Source organism: Callospermophilus lateralis, chromosome 11 (assembly GCF_048772815.1).
Source record: "Callospermophilus lateralis isolate mCalLat2 chromosome 11, mCalLat2.hap1, whole genome shotgun sequence".
NCBI classification, from domain to species: domain Eukaryota; kingdom Metazoa; phylum Chordata; class Mammalia; order Rodentia; family Sciuridae; genus Callospermophilus; species Callospermophilus lateralis.
Window position 1 is genome coordinate 116837513 of NC_135315.1, and position 15261 is coordinate 116852773.

The window sequence follows — 15261 nt, forward strand, 5'->3', positions numbered from 1 at the left end:
AGATTTTTTTATCCCTAAGTACAATAGGAAGTCATCGGAAAGTTTTCTGTTTTTATTTCTAATGACATGTTCATGTTGATGATCTTATCAAATGTGGTCATACTTTACGTTTTTAATAACTTGAATAGACCCAAGAAATTCAAATTGCTTAACTACTATTGCTATGTTAAATATTGCAAAATGTTTTAAAAACTATAAATGGTGGTAATTACTCCTAAAAAATGTCAAACATAATTTAAATTTTATTAAAAATCATTATTCAAAGAAGACCTGAATTTGAAGCACATTTGTCAAATTGGTAAAATTTTCTTAATAGGAATTTTGTTTCTGTATTGAAGATACTTGCAATGGTATTTAGATACTCTCTCTTTGAAATTAACTAAACAAAGTGAAGAAAAGCAAGTCTGTAAATTGCTCCCATTTATCATTACTAAAATAAACCCCATCATTGATACAGAGGGGGGAGTAAGGTATGTATGCAGGTGGAGGGAAGCTCACAGAAGAAATTGAGCGGTGACTTAAATAGTGATACTGTTTACTTGTCTGAAATACTGCAGAGGCAACAAAATACTCCTACTCTCAGTATTAAACTTAGTAATTAGAGCAGATATATCTTACTGAAACCAAAATAAATGTGGCTGTTAAGAATTTTTAACTGGCCAGCTGCAGTGGCAAACACCTATAATCCCAGCTGAGGGAGGCTGAGGCAGGAGGCTATTGAGTTCGAAGCCATCTTCAGCAACAGTGAGGCAGTAAGCAACTCAGTGAGACCCTCTCTCTAAATAAAATACAAAATAAGATGAGATGTGGTTCAGTGGTCGAGTGCCCTGAGTTCAATCCCCAGTACCAAAAAAGAAAAAAGAAAAAGAAAAAAAATATTTTTTTAACTGAAAAGAAAGAAATGAATAGTTTTGGAGTATAATTCCAGATTATCAAAGAGTCTTTTCAACATTGGGGTGCAAGAAATAATGAGTGGCAGGAACATTATAGATATTGGCTAGTTATTGATGCTGAGAGAAGCCATAAATTCGAGTGTGTGTTTAAAATTGGAGGTAATTATTGGTATTGGAAGAGATACTGAGCTTAGAAACATCTACTGGAGCTTAGAAACCTCAAGAGGAACCATAATATCAGTTCTGTGAGTGAAGACATACTACTATATTGGCTATATAGACAGCTACTATATCCCTAGTACATAGAATAATGTTTTGCACATGATCAGCAGTTAATAATGTTTTATGAATGGATGAATGAGGGGTGAATAGGGGAAATAAACAAAGCCACTTTATCAAGAATCAGCTGTGAATCAGGATAGGCCTTCATGTTAGAATGAAAATCAGAATAGTTTTTGTCACTTGCTATTTATCATTGTTCTATAAGCCCTAACCATTCCAAAGATAAAAAGATACATGGCATAAATAGAAGTAGATAATTCACAGGTGTAATTAAGAAATTGAGAAAAATAATCTAAGCAAATAAACCAAAAAACCTAATGTAAAATAAATGTCGAAATTAGCCAAAAATATGTAAGACCAATATAAATAAAATTAGAATACTTTAATGAAAAATATTTGAATAAATGAAAAGTCTCATTTCTGAGTGGGCAATTTTTTATATTATAGAATATCAGTTATCTCTAGATTTATCCAATTTAAAAAGTTACAGAAATTTGACTTAATTGGTTTATAGTTCATCTGGAAGAGTAAATGCACAAGGAGAGACATGAATATTTTTTTAAAAAAGTAGAACGTATGTAACATGATATGTAAAAAATAATTTTTAGGTTTAAATATTATCAATTTAATAAATGAGATATTGAAATGAGTTAAGTATTCAACAGCATAGAAAAGTGTCAAGAATATCTACATTCAAAGGAAGTAGAAGGAAGGAAATGAAGAGCAAAAATAAGAGAACTTGTAATAAACAAGTGGGAAAATTTTTCAAGAATTTTGGAGGTTTATTATTTGAAAAGATTATTTACAGGTATTAGATCTCCGAAAATATGACCAAGAAGGGAAAAACACATAAGCAAAATCAAGAATGAAATAAGGACATAAGTACAGGTACCACAAGAAATTTTAAAAGTCATAAATAATGCTACAAATAATCTCTGCCAATAGATTTGAAAATATAAGAAAACTCTAGATGGTGTTCTGGAAGAATATAAACTACCAGAACTAATGCAAATAGAAATGAATAAGTTCAAATAACCATTAAATAGAAATGAATAAGTCAGTATTCATTAAAGAGTTGAAGTAGTGGTCAGAAGTTTTCCCTTTTGCCTCATCTCAAACCAAAATGCTAGACTTAAGACCATTTTACAAGTAATTCTTATTAACTCTCCAAGAACAAAAGTGTAATTGTCCACTAAAGTAGGATTAAAGAGAGGATGGAAAAAGAAAGTACAGAAGAAAAACTGAAGAAAGAAAAACCACCCAGTTCACCTTAGAAGGCCAATATTTATATGAAGTCCTGATAGGAATTGTAAAGAAAATAAAATTGTAGAGTAATCTAACTTGTAAGTGTAGTTGCAGAAATTCCAAATAAAATATTAGCAAGTTATACCAAGAGTGGACAAATAGTTAAACATTTGAAAAAAAATATCTGTGACTGTAATCTCTACATTTTTATGTAGCAAGACAAAATCCATGATTATTTTAGTGCATATCAGAAAAAAATACATGAAAAATTTGACAACCCATTTATAAGTTAAGAAAAAAGCTTTAGGAAATCAGGAATAGCAGGGAAATTTTCTAGTCATGATGCTGATTTTCATCAAAATGTTGACAGATTCTATTTCTGATGGTGAAATTTAGAAGCATTTCCATTAGAATCAAGTATAGGACTAGGATACATACCCATTGTCAACATTACTATTGCAACATGGTTTTGCAGTTCTTAGTGAATGCTTCTCCAGTTCTTGCAATATGACAAGAATAGGAAATGAGAAAAAATATGAACAGATCAGGCAAAACTTTAAACCCAAGATAATAAGATGTTTTGAGTTTTTGTTAAGAAAATTATAAAATATTGAAGGACACAAAGACGTGACTGTGTGCTAATACATATCATATCCATAATGGAAAGATACAAAGAAAAATATCAGTTCTCTCCTAATTAATAGTTCTAGTCAAAATTACAATAAGGTTTCTTAATGAATGTGGAATACTGATTCTAAAATTGATATAGAAGAGTAAATAGCCAAGAATACTCAAGACAATCTTAAAAAGTATGTATTTGTTATCAAAACTTATTACAAAATCATTATAAACAATATGGTTTAATGCCAGGATGGTTAAGTAGATCAGTAGAATATAATGAAAAGCCCAGAACAGATCTGTATCTAGTAAAAATTTAGCAAGAAGGCCCTACAAATCAATGAATCACTTAGTGAATCTCTACTACATTCCAGGCACTGTTCAAGTCATTCATAATTTAACAGTGAATAAAAATGGTCAAGGAAGATAAAGTTTACTTTTTAGGGTTTAAATGAACATTAGAAAATACAGAAAAATATTTTTGGTGGTCTTAAGTGCTATGAATAAAATTACAGTATGATAAGAAGAATAAGATCTCCCTAAGTGTAGGGCATTTTTGCATTGGGTAGGTCAAGGAAGACTACTTTGGTGAGATGATATTTGAGCAGAGACAGAGGAAATCAAAAAATAAACCAAAATAGCAGAAGAAGCTTAGAGTATTCAAAATTGTTTGAGAGGAAAAAAAACAAAATTGTTTTGAGCACAATTGACTTTTGATACTAGAGGTTAGAAGTTAGGGAATTAGATCATTGTCGCTTTGGGGAAAAAATCAGGTTGGTTAAAAATGTACACATAAGAAGAAAATAGAATCTTAAGATAGGGAAAACTTTTAATAAAGACAAAGCATTGGAAAAGATTTAAAATTTTTATTGTATCTTTTAAAAACAATAATGTAAAACAGATCTGAGGACTGGGAATAGATATTTGCCATGAATGTAAGTTGCAAACAAAAGCTATCAAGAATATAGAAAGAACAATTAATGTAACAAGAGGTCCAAAAACAAAATAATAATGGGCAAAAGATTTGAAAGTATCTAATAAACATGAAAATATTCTTTCAACCTTACTATTCAGTGTAAAAATAAAATAACATTTTATACCCATTAGATTGGTGAAGTTAGTCTGATATAAAGAATGGTGAGGATGTGAGTATATAAGTACTCAACCTTCTGGTAGCATTGTAAATTAGTACTGTAATATAAAAATAATTTGATCAAATCTAGCACAGTTAAAAATGCACTATCTGTGACCTAGCAGTTATATTTCTAAGTAGTTCTCAAAGTGGGGTTCCTGACCAGAAGCACAGCATTACTTGGTAACGGGTTAGAATTCAAAGCTCTTTGACCTCTCCTGAATCAGAAACTGTGGGGACGGGGTTAGGTTCCTAAATTAACCTGTTTTAATAAGCATTCCAAGTGATTCTGATGCATGTTACATTTGAGAACCACTAATTAGAAAGAAATTAGCACATTTATCCAAAAATTAGGAATAAACCAATTTATCTCCTGAAAGGAAATGGACAAATTTTGGTATAGTCATAATACCACAGTTAAAATGAATTAACCTGTTGTCTACATGCTGTTAATTTTTTGTTTGTTTGTGGTACTGGACATTAAACCCCCCATTACCTACATGGAATAATACCAGAGACATATTGAATGAGAAAATAAATTTGTAAAATTAATATCATTTGTGTAAGTCCATAAAAATACAAAATATACAGTGCATTGAGAATGCAAAATGTATTGTAATGAGAAGTGATAATGTAAGAATTGGACTGGATTTGTACCAAACTATGATTATGGTTGCCTGTGAGAAAGGAGTGATGAGAACATAGAAGTTTATGGGGAGTACAGGGAATGAAAAAAATAGAGAAAATGTTATAGTACTTGTTAATATGGGTTTTGAGTTTATTGCTTGCATTTTTCCATATTTAAAATAGTATTTTAAATCCAGGCATGGTGGTGCATGCCTGTAATTCCAGCTATTTGGGAGGCTAATGCAGAGGAGGGTTCTAAGTTCAAGACCAACCTTGGCAACTTGTTGAGATCTTGCCTCAAAAAGGGCTGGGGTTGGGATTGTGGGTCAGTGGCAGAGCGTTTGTCTCACATATGTGAAGCACTGGGTTCAATCCTCAGTACCACATAAAAATGAAAATATTGAAAAAAAGGGGGCTGGAAATGTAGCTCACAGGTAGAGAGCACCCCTGGGTTCAATTCCCAGTGCCATGAAAATAAAATATTATTTGAAAATAAAAATGAAAGATAAGGAAGACTCAACACAACATGAGAGAAATTGGTATGAAAATTTGTTCTCCTGGTTTCCTTGGCTAACTACTCTTACATAGCTGTAGCCGATCCATTGCTGTTAGTCCTCTTAGGGTTTTTAATTGGACCCTTCATCTTTAACTGTTTATTTAATAAGATATATTAAACAAAAAATACATTCTGTAAAACTGATGGTCCTCCATACTCACTACAGTAGCTGTAAACCAATAATGATTAATTAATGATTTGATTAGTTCCATAAAACCAGTGGGGAATGTTATAGGCCAGGCTATATAAGCAATGACAAAACAGACTTCATTTTACCCTGAGACTCAATATTACGTAAGAAGAGCTTCTCCGATAGGAAAGCCCCATCACTGTACCACAATACTAATTGCCTAGCATAGCCTACTTGCAATACAGAATAGCAATTCTTACACAATGTAAAATTTTTCTCTTTGGTTCCCACTTTCCTTGGGCAGTGTACCTTTCTGGGGAATAATTGATTAGATGTTAGTAGCCATTTTTAATTTGTATTCAACTAGGGTCACTTTGATCCATTTCTCTTTTGATTATGATTATGAAAAAATCCCAGGAGAAATGAATGAGATGAAAATTTGATTAAGACATTGCATTGTTTTGCTAATGGCTTTATTCAGCTTCTGTACTACTTCTTGCTTGCTTGCTTGCTGGTTGCCAAGTCAATCTGGATGTGGTTTTCGCCTTTAAATATCCTAAAATGTTGAGGCTCTAGGCTGTTTCCTGCAGAGACAACTTGTTTCTGTAAGGAGCAGTCCCGGACAGTCAGAATAAAGATTCTCCAATATGTACAAATCATAAGCTATACCAAATATCAGAATTTGCTCTAAAATTGAGGTAATAATACTACTCTCCTTTAAAAAAGAAGTAGCTCAGTATAACTGAATGAAGAATGAAGAAAAAATGTCATTGGTTCTCTTAAGAAGTTTTAAACTATAATTTATTTCTCCTCTTGTTTTAGTATATGCAAAAAGCAAATTATTTTATAGTAAATTTTTTTAAGGTTTTCTAATATATATTCACTTTCAGAATGATTTAAGGCTACAGATGGAAGCTCAGTGCATATGCCTTTCACTGGTTTATTCATCTCACGTGGATCAGGTTCATGAATATATGGAAAATGATAAAGATAAAGCTCTTTGCAATCTTAAAGAGGAGCTTATTTCTACTCAAGAGGAAAAGATCAAGGAACTTCAGAAAATATACCAGTTAGAACTACAGAATGTAAAAACACAGGAAACAGGTAAATAGTTCCTGACTTATAATTACCATGAAGCATCACTTAGAGTCCACCATTTCTTAATTCTGTCCTTAGAACTCACAGGGGAAGGTGACTTGTGTATCTAAGCCCTAGTCTTATTTGTTCATATAATCATTGGATATTCATTCAAGTGCTAGAGAAAACTAAAATTACTGAGTCATTTTCCCATAGGAAATTATAATCCATTGGGAAAGCATATATAAAATACACTGAAAATTTCTGAAATGTAAAGAATGGAGGGAGAAAAAAGAGTCTTGTCTTTCCTGGGGAGATGAGTAGGATGAGGGTATGGGTAGGAGTAACTGGGTTGGAAATTTGGGGAAGGCTATGGAGTCTTAAGCATTGAGCTCTATATAAGACTGCATCCATTTGGGAGAACTGGGAGTTCAGGTTGTCTTAGCTAGATAAAACTGGAGAGATTGGAAGGAGCTTGATCAGGAAAGGTTTTATGTACTCTGATGAAACATGTTTATGTTTTATGCTATTGGTGATAAGACCTACAGCAGGATTTTAAATAGTGGGAGTAACAATAAGATTTTTATTTTAAGTTGATACCATTAGGATCAGTTGGAAGGGATGAAATTATTGATGGGAAGACCAGCCAGATTGAATTGAGTATGATAGAAAGTTAAGTTCAACACTTAGAGTTAGGTTCTAGTTTGTCGTTAATGTTATCAAAAATTAAGAATGATACCCAAGTTTCTAGCTTAAGAAACTAGAGTATGGTTCTAGTCATAGAAAGGAACCAATTTGTGAAAAAATAATAATTTAGTTTTAAATATATTGAGTTAAGAATAGAATACTTATTGACTTTGAAAAAATATATAGGAGTTAGTTGAAAATAGAAGTCTGAAACCTGGGAGAAAAATTTAATTATGAGGTAAAGATTTATAATCAGCATGAATGTCAAGGACAAGAGGTCAAGGACAAGAATGAGTTATCAGGGGAAACTAGAGAGTGAGTTAAAATACCAAGATGGCATAATGGGAAGTAACAATGTTAAGGGACCATACAATGAACCATAAACAATTAGTCACAGTTAATGATATTCTTTCATGATTATTTGGCCAGTTAACTAGACTTCTTGTGTTCAAGGTATCTCTAGGCCTTCACTTTTGCTTTTAGGAATGAGTTTTATTATTGGAATTGCTTTGGTGAACAGAATAGAATTTCAAGCATATCAGATAATACCATGCTTTTTCACTTCAGGAGTTCTTTGAATATAGTAATATTTTAAGTTTGTATTTTTTTAAATTGATATCTTCTTGAGGTAGTCTGTCCACTATTTCCCAAATTGCATGTTAACTAATGGCTCATTTAATTGGCAAAAAAGTTAGTTTAGTGATTAATTATCAGCATTTTTAAAAAATAAAGATAAAAGAGGAAAGTGAAAAGTGTTAACTACTCTCCTCTGGTCCCTTTTCAACACTTCTTTTGTTTCATGTTTCTGAATTGTTTTAAAGATATAAAATTGTTAAATTTAGAGATACTATACCATAAGGATAGGAGAAATGATCTTGAATCACACTGTTTTCTTGTTTTCATCAGTCAGAATGAGTCAAATTAAAACTTGAGTTTCACTCAAAACATTTTTCAAAGAATAAATATTTTTATACATTGAAATAAAATGATTGCTATTTCACTGAGAAGTTTGTATTGAAATGTGTATTGTCTTCTCTTCCTGTTATCTTCTCTGAAAGATACCAAAAAATTAAACAACTTGAAGAACAAATTTAAGAATTAGAAAACTTCATATGCTTTTTGCTCAAACAATTGAAAGAAAATGAAAAAAATCATAGGGCAGAAATGTATTCTCTACAGGAGAAGCTTCAAGCCATTAGTGAGACCACGGTGGACCCAAGGTATCTATTTATTTAAAACTTCATTCAGCAGTATTTGTAGCTTAGTAACAATGATAGTATCATCTGGAATGGTTATTTTAAGAATAAAATATAAATTTAACAACGAGATAGGATGTAACATTTTTAAGAAATAAGAGCAGGAGATAATTCTGTATCTTTGAAATGTGTGAAATAAATGTTGGTATAAACCAAAGACATTTTATTATAGGAATTTTACTTATACTTTTATTAAGATGTTACTATTAATCTATTTTCTGAATTAAAATAAGTCAGGTAGTAGACATTTACTTGTTTATTCTATGCCTAGGCTTTGATATGTTGATGTGGTCAATACTTAAATAGTCTAAGTATGATCATTCCACAATGGCTTGAATATACTGCATTTGATTGTCTAATGCTCAAATTCATCATGTCCCAAATAGAACCCTGATCTATGAGGAAAGAAGAAATGATCTTCAATTACCACTATGTATGTTTTCTTGGATCAGGATCTTCTAAAATTTGCTCCTTCTGTAGCCATCTTCATCCATCATGACTCCTTTCTATCATAACTCTCTGCCATTCTATGAAAAAATCTTGGGTTTTTTTTTAACCTTCAAAGTACATCAAAACTGTGCCACTCCTTACTGCTCCACTGGTCTCTGCCATTGTTTTGTGTTTCACCTGGATTACTCAACTTCTGTTTACAGTCTATTCTCTATATAGTCAACACAAGTGCCAGAACCTTTACTTTTATAATTTCAGTTACATCATGTTACTCTAATCCTCTTCTGCTCTTTACAGTTTCACTAGTCCTGAGGACCATGACATCTTTGACTTTCATTTCCTACTGACTTTCTTATCACTTACTGTTCTCAAACCATATAATCCCATGGGGTTGGGGTTGGAGCTCAGTGGTAAAGCGCTTGCCTGGCTTGTGTGAGGTCCTGGGTTTGATTCTCAGCACCACATATAAATAAATAAAGTAAAGGTCCATTGACAACTAAAAACAATTTTAAAAGATTAAAGAAAAAACCTCACACATTCCCACTGTGATCCTCAAATATATCACATATCAGTACGCTTATGCTTTAGGGATTCATTGGCTTTTTCTTCTACCTAGAATGATTATTTTCCAGGTATTTGTATTCCCACACCCTCATCTCCATTGGATCTTTACTTAGATGTCATGTTCTTACATAAATTAAAATCGTCCCCAAAGAGTCTGTGTCTTACTTTTCTATTTCATTTTTTCTTAAAATTATTTGTTTTATATGTATGCATACATTATAATCATTGTGTGCGTGCATGTATATGTGTATATAAATAATGTATGTATGTAATTTATGTATCCAAATATATATAAATTTAGAGGAAGTATTGTTTCATTTTGTTTGTTTTCAATTAAGGAATTTAAGCCTTTTTAAAAAACATTTTTATTAGTTGTTATTTTATTTATTTATTTATTTACATGCAATGCTAAGAATTGAACCCAGTGCCTTATACACACTAGGCAAGTACTTTACCACTGAGCCACAACCCCACCCTAGGAATTTAAGCTTATCTTTGTCTATTTAAGTCACTGATGTATTCTAAATTCACATGATTTCTAAATACTAATCTTACCTTATTGTTATAAGATTAGACATTTTAAGAAAACATTGTTACAAAGTAGTGAATGCTTACATAACAATACAGAATTCAGACATACATACCAAAAGATATGTGGGTAGATAAAATTAAAATTAAACTGATTGTAAGTTAAAATTAAACTAACTGTAAGTTAAGAACCTTCTCTTTCCTGTTGCCACACTTCATTTCCAATATAAGCAATCATTGTTACTTTTGATATGTATTCTTTCAGACATTTTCCTATTTATATAGACATATATGTTAAAACAGGCTTTTAATGCAAGTGAGAATTTACAAGCTTTTTTTAACTCAGTAATATATCTTAGATATATCTTTATATATATATATATATATATATATATATATATATATATATATATATATATACATACATACATGCACACACACATATATCTATATCTATATCTATATATATCTATCTCTCTCTCTCTCTCTCTCTCTCTATATATATATATATATATATATATATAAATTATATATATATGATTTTTTTTGTATCAGGGTTTGAATTCAGGGGCTCTTTACCACCAAGCCACATCCTCACCCCTCTTCTTCTCTTCTTTTTTTTCAGAACTACTGTTTTTATTTAAAATAACTCATGTTCAGATCTACCACATACCAGTTGGGTAATGTTAGACAAATCAAATTTAATGAACTATTTTTTCTATATATGTAGTTTCAGTAACTAATTATTTTTTTTTAGTTCTAACATTTTTTTCTTCTAACTAGTTATCTAAGACAGTAGGATGCATTTTGACATATCATACATAAATGAAGTATAACTCCTCATTCTTTGTTTGTGCATGATATAGAATATGTGATGTAATCATATATGTACCTGGGGTAATAATATCTGATTCATTCTACTATCCTTTCTTCCCTCATAATCCTCCCCTCCCCTCATTGCCCTTTGCTAATCCAAAATATGTTTATTCTTCCCTACCCCCCCAACCCATTGTGAATTAGTATCTGCATATTAGACAAAATATTCAGTCTTTGGTTCTTTGGGATTGGCTTATTTAGCTTAGCATGATATTCTCCAGGTCCATCCATTTGCCACCAAATGCCATAATTTCATTCTTCTTTAAGGCTGAGTAATACTCCATTGGGAAGATATATATCACACTTTCTTTATCCATTCATCTATTGAAGGACACCTGGGTTGGTTCCATAGTTCAGCTATTGTGAATTTAGCTGCTATAAACATGATGTGGCTGCATCACTGTGTTATGCTGATTTAAAGCCCTTTGAGTATAAACCTAGGATTGGGATAACTGGGTCAAATGGTGGTTCCATTCCACGTTTTCTTAGGAATCTCCATGCTGCTTTCTATAGTAGTTGCATCAATTTGCAGTCCCACCAGAAATGTATGAGTGTACCCTTACCCCCACATGCTTGCCAACATTTATTGTTGCATATTTTTTCTTTTTCTTTTTTTGTGGTGCTTAGTATTGAATTAGAGCCTTGGTCATGTGAGGCAAGCAGTCTACCAAGTGAGCTATGTCCCTAGGCCTGTTGCTCATATTCTTGATAGTTGCCATTCTAACTGGAGTGAGATAGAATCTTATTGGAGTTTTGATTTGCATTTCTCTAATTGCTAGAGATGTTGAATGTATTTTCACATATCTGTTGAACGATTGTATGTCTTCTGTGAAGTGTCTGTTCAGTTCCTTAGCCCATTTATTGATTGTTTTGTTTTTCTGGTCTTTTAATTGTTTTTTAATTTTTTTTTAGTTGTTGATGAAACTTTATTTTTTAAATTTATTTATATGTGGTGCTGAGAATCAAACCCTAGGTCCCTCACACATGCCAGGCAAGCACTCTACCACTGAGCGACAACCCCAGCCCCTGGTGTTAAGTTTCTTGAGTTTTTTATATATCCTTGGGATTAATGCTCTGAAGTGTATGTGTGGTAAAGGTTTTCTCCCATCCGGTAGGCACTCTCTTCATGTTATTGATTGTTTTATGTGAAGAACCATTTTAGTTTGAATCTTTTTATTGATTCTTGCTTATAGTTCTTGTGCTCTAGAAATCTTGATAAGGAGGTCAGTTCCTAAGCTGAGATGGTAGAGTTTGGACCTACTTTTTCTTCTGTTAAATGCATCGTCTCTGTTCTAGTGCCTAAATCCTTGATCCACTTTGAATTGAGTTTTGTGCAAGATTAGAGATAGAGGTTTAATTTCATTTTGCTTCATGTGGATTTTCAGTTTTCCCAGCACCATTTGTTGAATAGGCTATCTTTTCTCTAGTGAGTATTTTTGTCACCTTTGTCTAGTATGAGATAACTGTATTTATATGGGTTTGTCTCTATGTCTTCTATTCTGTATTATTGGTCTATGTGTCTGTTTTGGTGCCAGTGTCATCCCATTGTTTTTTGTTGTTGCTGTTATGGCTCTGTAGTATAATTTAAGTTCTGGTATTATGATGCCTCTTGCTTCACTTTTCCTCCTAAGGATTGCTTTGGCTATTCTGGGTCTCTTTTTTCCAAATGAATTTCATGATTGCTTTTTCTAGTTCTATAAAGAATGTCATTGGAATTTTAATAGGAATTGCATTAAATCTATATAATGCTTTTGGTAGTATGGCCATTTTGACAATGTCAATTCTGCCTATCCAAGAACATGGGAGATATTTCCATCTTCTAAGGTCTTCAATTTTTTTCTTTAGTTTTCTGTAGTTTTCACTGTAGAGATCTTTCACCTCTTTTGTTAGATTGATTCCAAATATTCCATTTTATTTTTTGACACTATTGTGAATGGGGTAGTTTTCCTAATTTCTTTTTCAGTGGCTTTATCACTGATATATAGGAATGCATTTGATGTATGGTTGTTAATTTTATATCCTGCTACTTTGCTAAATTTCATTCATTAATTCTAGAAGTTTTCTGGTGGATTTTTTAGGTCTTCTAAATATAGAATCATATTGTTGGCAAATAGTAATAATTTGAGTTCTTTTTCTATTCGTATCCCTTTAATTTCTTTCTTCTGTCTACTTGCCCTGGCTAGTTTCCAGGATTATATCGAATAAAAGTGGTAAAAAAAGGGTATTCTTGTCTTACTACAGTTTGTAGATGGAATGCCTTCAGTTTTTCTCCATTTAGAATGATTTTGGTCTTGGGTTTAACATGTATAGCTTTTACAGTGTTGAGATTTGTTTCTACTATCCCTAGTTTTTCTAGTGTTTTAAACATTAAAGGGTGCTTTATTTTGTCAAATGCTTTTTGTGCTCCAATTGAAATGATCATATGATTCTTCTTGTAGTCTATTGATGTGATGAATTACATTTATTAATTTATGTATGTTGAACCAACCTTGAATCCCACTTGAATATGATGCACTATTGTTTTAGTCAGCTTTTTTATTTCTGTTACTAAAAGATATGACCAGAACAATTTTAAGAGAGGAAAAGGATTTATGGTGTTATTTGAGGGCTCATGGTGTTTAGATGTCTTAGTCCATAGAAGGCCAGCTCCATCCCTTGGGCTTTGAGGTAAGGCAGAACATCTGGAAGAAGAGTGTGACAGAGGGAAGGAGTTCACATAGTGATCAGGAAACAGAGACAGAGACTTCACTCTCCAGATACAAAATATATACCCCATATAGAGACTCCACTCTCCAGATAAAAAATGTATACTTCATAGCCATCCCCCCAATTCCCATCTTCTCCAGCCATACCCTGCCACTTTATTTAATTCCTATCGGGGATTAATTCACTGATTAGGTTAGTAATTTCTCTTCTGAATCTTCTTGAATTGTCTTATGTGAACTTATGGGGGATACCTCACAACTAAACCATAACAACTATATTTTTAATGTTTTTATATGTGAGTTGCCAGAATTGTATACAGAAGTTTTGCATCTATGTTCATTAGGAATATTGGTCTGAAGTTATGTTTCCTTGATGTGTCTTTGTCTGATTTTGATATCAGGTGATACTAGCTTCATAGAATGAGTTTGGAAGAGTTCACTCCTTTTCTGTTTCATGAAATAGTTTGAGGCTTATTGGTATTAATTCATCAAAGGTCTTGTAGAATCTGTTTCATCCTGGGCGTTACTTAAATGGTTGGCTTTTGATGACTTCTTCTATTTTATTGCTTGAAATTGATCTGTTTAAATTGTGTATGTCCTCCTAATTCCATTTGGGTAGCTCATTTGTCTCTAGAAGTTTGTTGATGTCTTTAAATTTTTCATTTTTATTGGAGTATAAATTTTCAAAATAGCTTCTGATTCTCTACTGTATTTCAACAGTATCTGTTGTAATATTTTTTGTGATTATGAATTTTAGTGATTTGAGTTTTCTGTCTTCATTAGCACGATTGAGTTTATCAATTTTATTTATTTTTTCAAAGACACAACTTTTTGTTTTGTAAATTTTTTAGTTGTCCCAATTATTTCAATTTTATTTATTTCAGCTCTGATTTTAATTATTTCCAGTCTTCTACTGCTTTTGGTGTTGATTTGTTTTTCTTTTTCTAGGGCTTTGAGATCTTATGTTAGGTCATTTACTCATTGACTTTCTATTCTTTTAATGAATTTAGCTTAATAGTGTCCCAGAGATTTTGACAAGTTGTATCAGTTCTCATTTATCTCTGGTATGTATTTTAAAATTTTCATCCCTGACTTCTTCTTATATCCATTGGTTAGTCAATAGCGTATTATTTAGTCTCTAGGTGTTGGAGTTTTTATTTTTTATTGTATCAATGATTTCTAATTTCATTCCATTATGATCTGATAGAATGCAGGGTATAATCTCTTTTTTTATTTCATAATTGTTGCTTTGTGGCATATTTTAGAGAAGAGTCTGTGTGCTGCTGAGAAGAACATGTATTCGTTGATGGATATAATACTCTTTATATGTCTGTTAAGTATAAATTATTGATTATATTATTAAGTTCTATAGTTTTTTTTTTTTTTTTAGTTTTTGTTTGACGATCTATCCAGTAGTGAGAAAGGTTTGTTAAAGTCACTCACTATTATTGTATTATGGTCTATTTAATTCTTGAAATTGAGGCAGGGTTTGTTTGATATATGTAGATGCTCCATTGTTTGGGGCATAAATATTTAACGTATTATGTCTTGTTGATGTATAATTCCCTTAAGCAGTATGAAATGTCTTCTTTGTCCCTTCTGATTAACTTTTGGCTTGAAGTACACTTTATCTGA

At 31.8% G+C, this 15261-nt stretch overlaps 1 protein-coding gene across 1 annotated transcript in view; it reads left to right on the top strand.

Moving 5' to 3' along the window:
- LOC143410777 (A-kinase anchor protein 9-like) overlaps nt 1-15261 on the top strand; it is a 37521-nt gene that overhangs the window by 14872 nt on the left and 7388 nt on the right. The window contains 1 exon segment of the mRNA XM_076871504.1: nt 6374-6587. Coding sequence (XP_076727619.1) covers nt 6374-6587 — 214 coding nt within the window.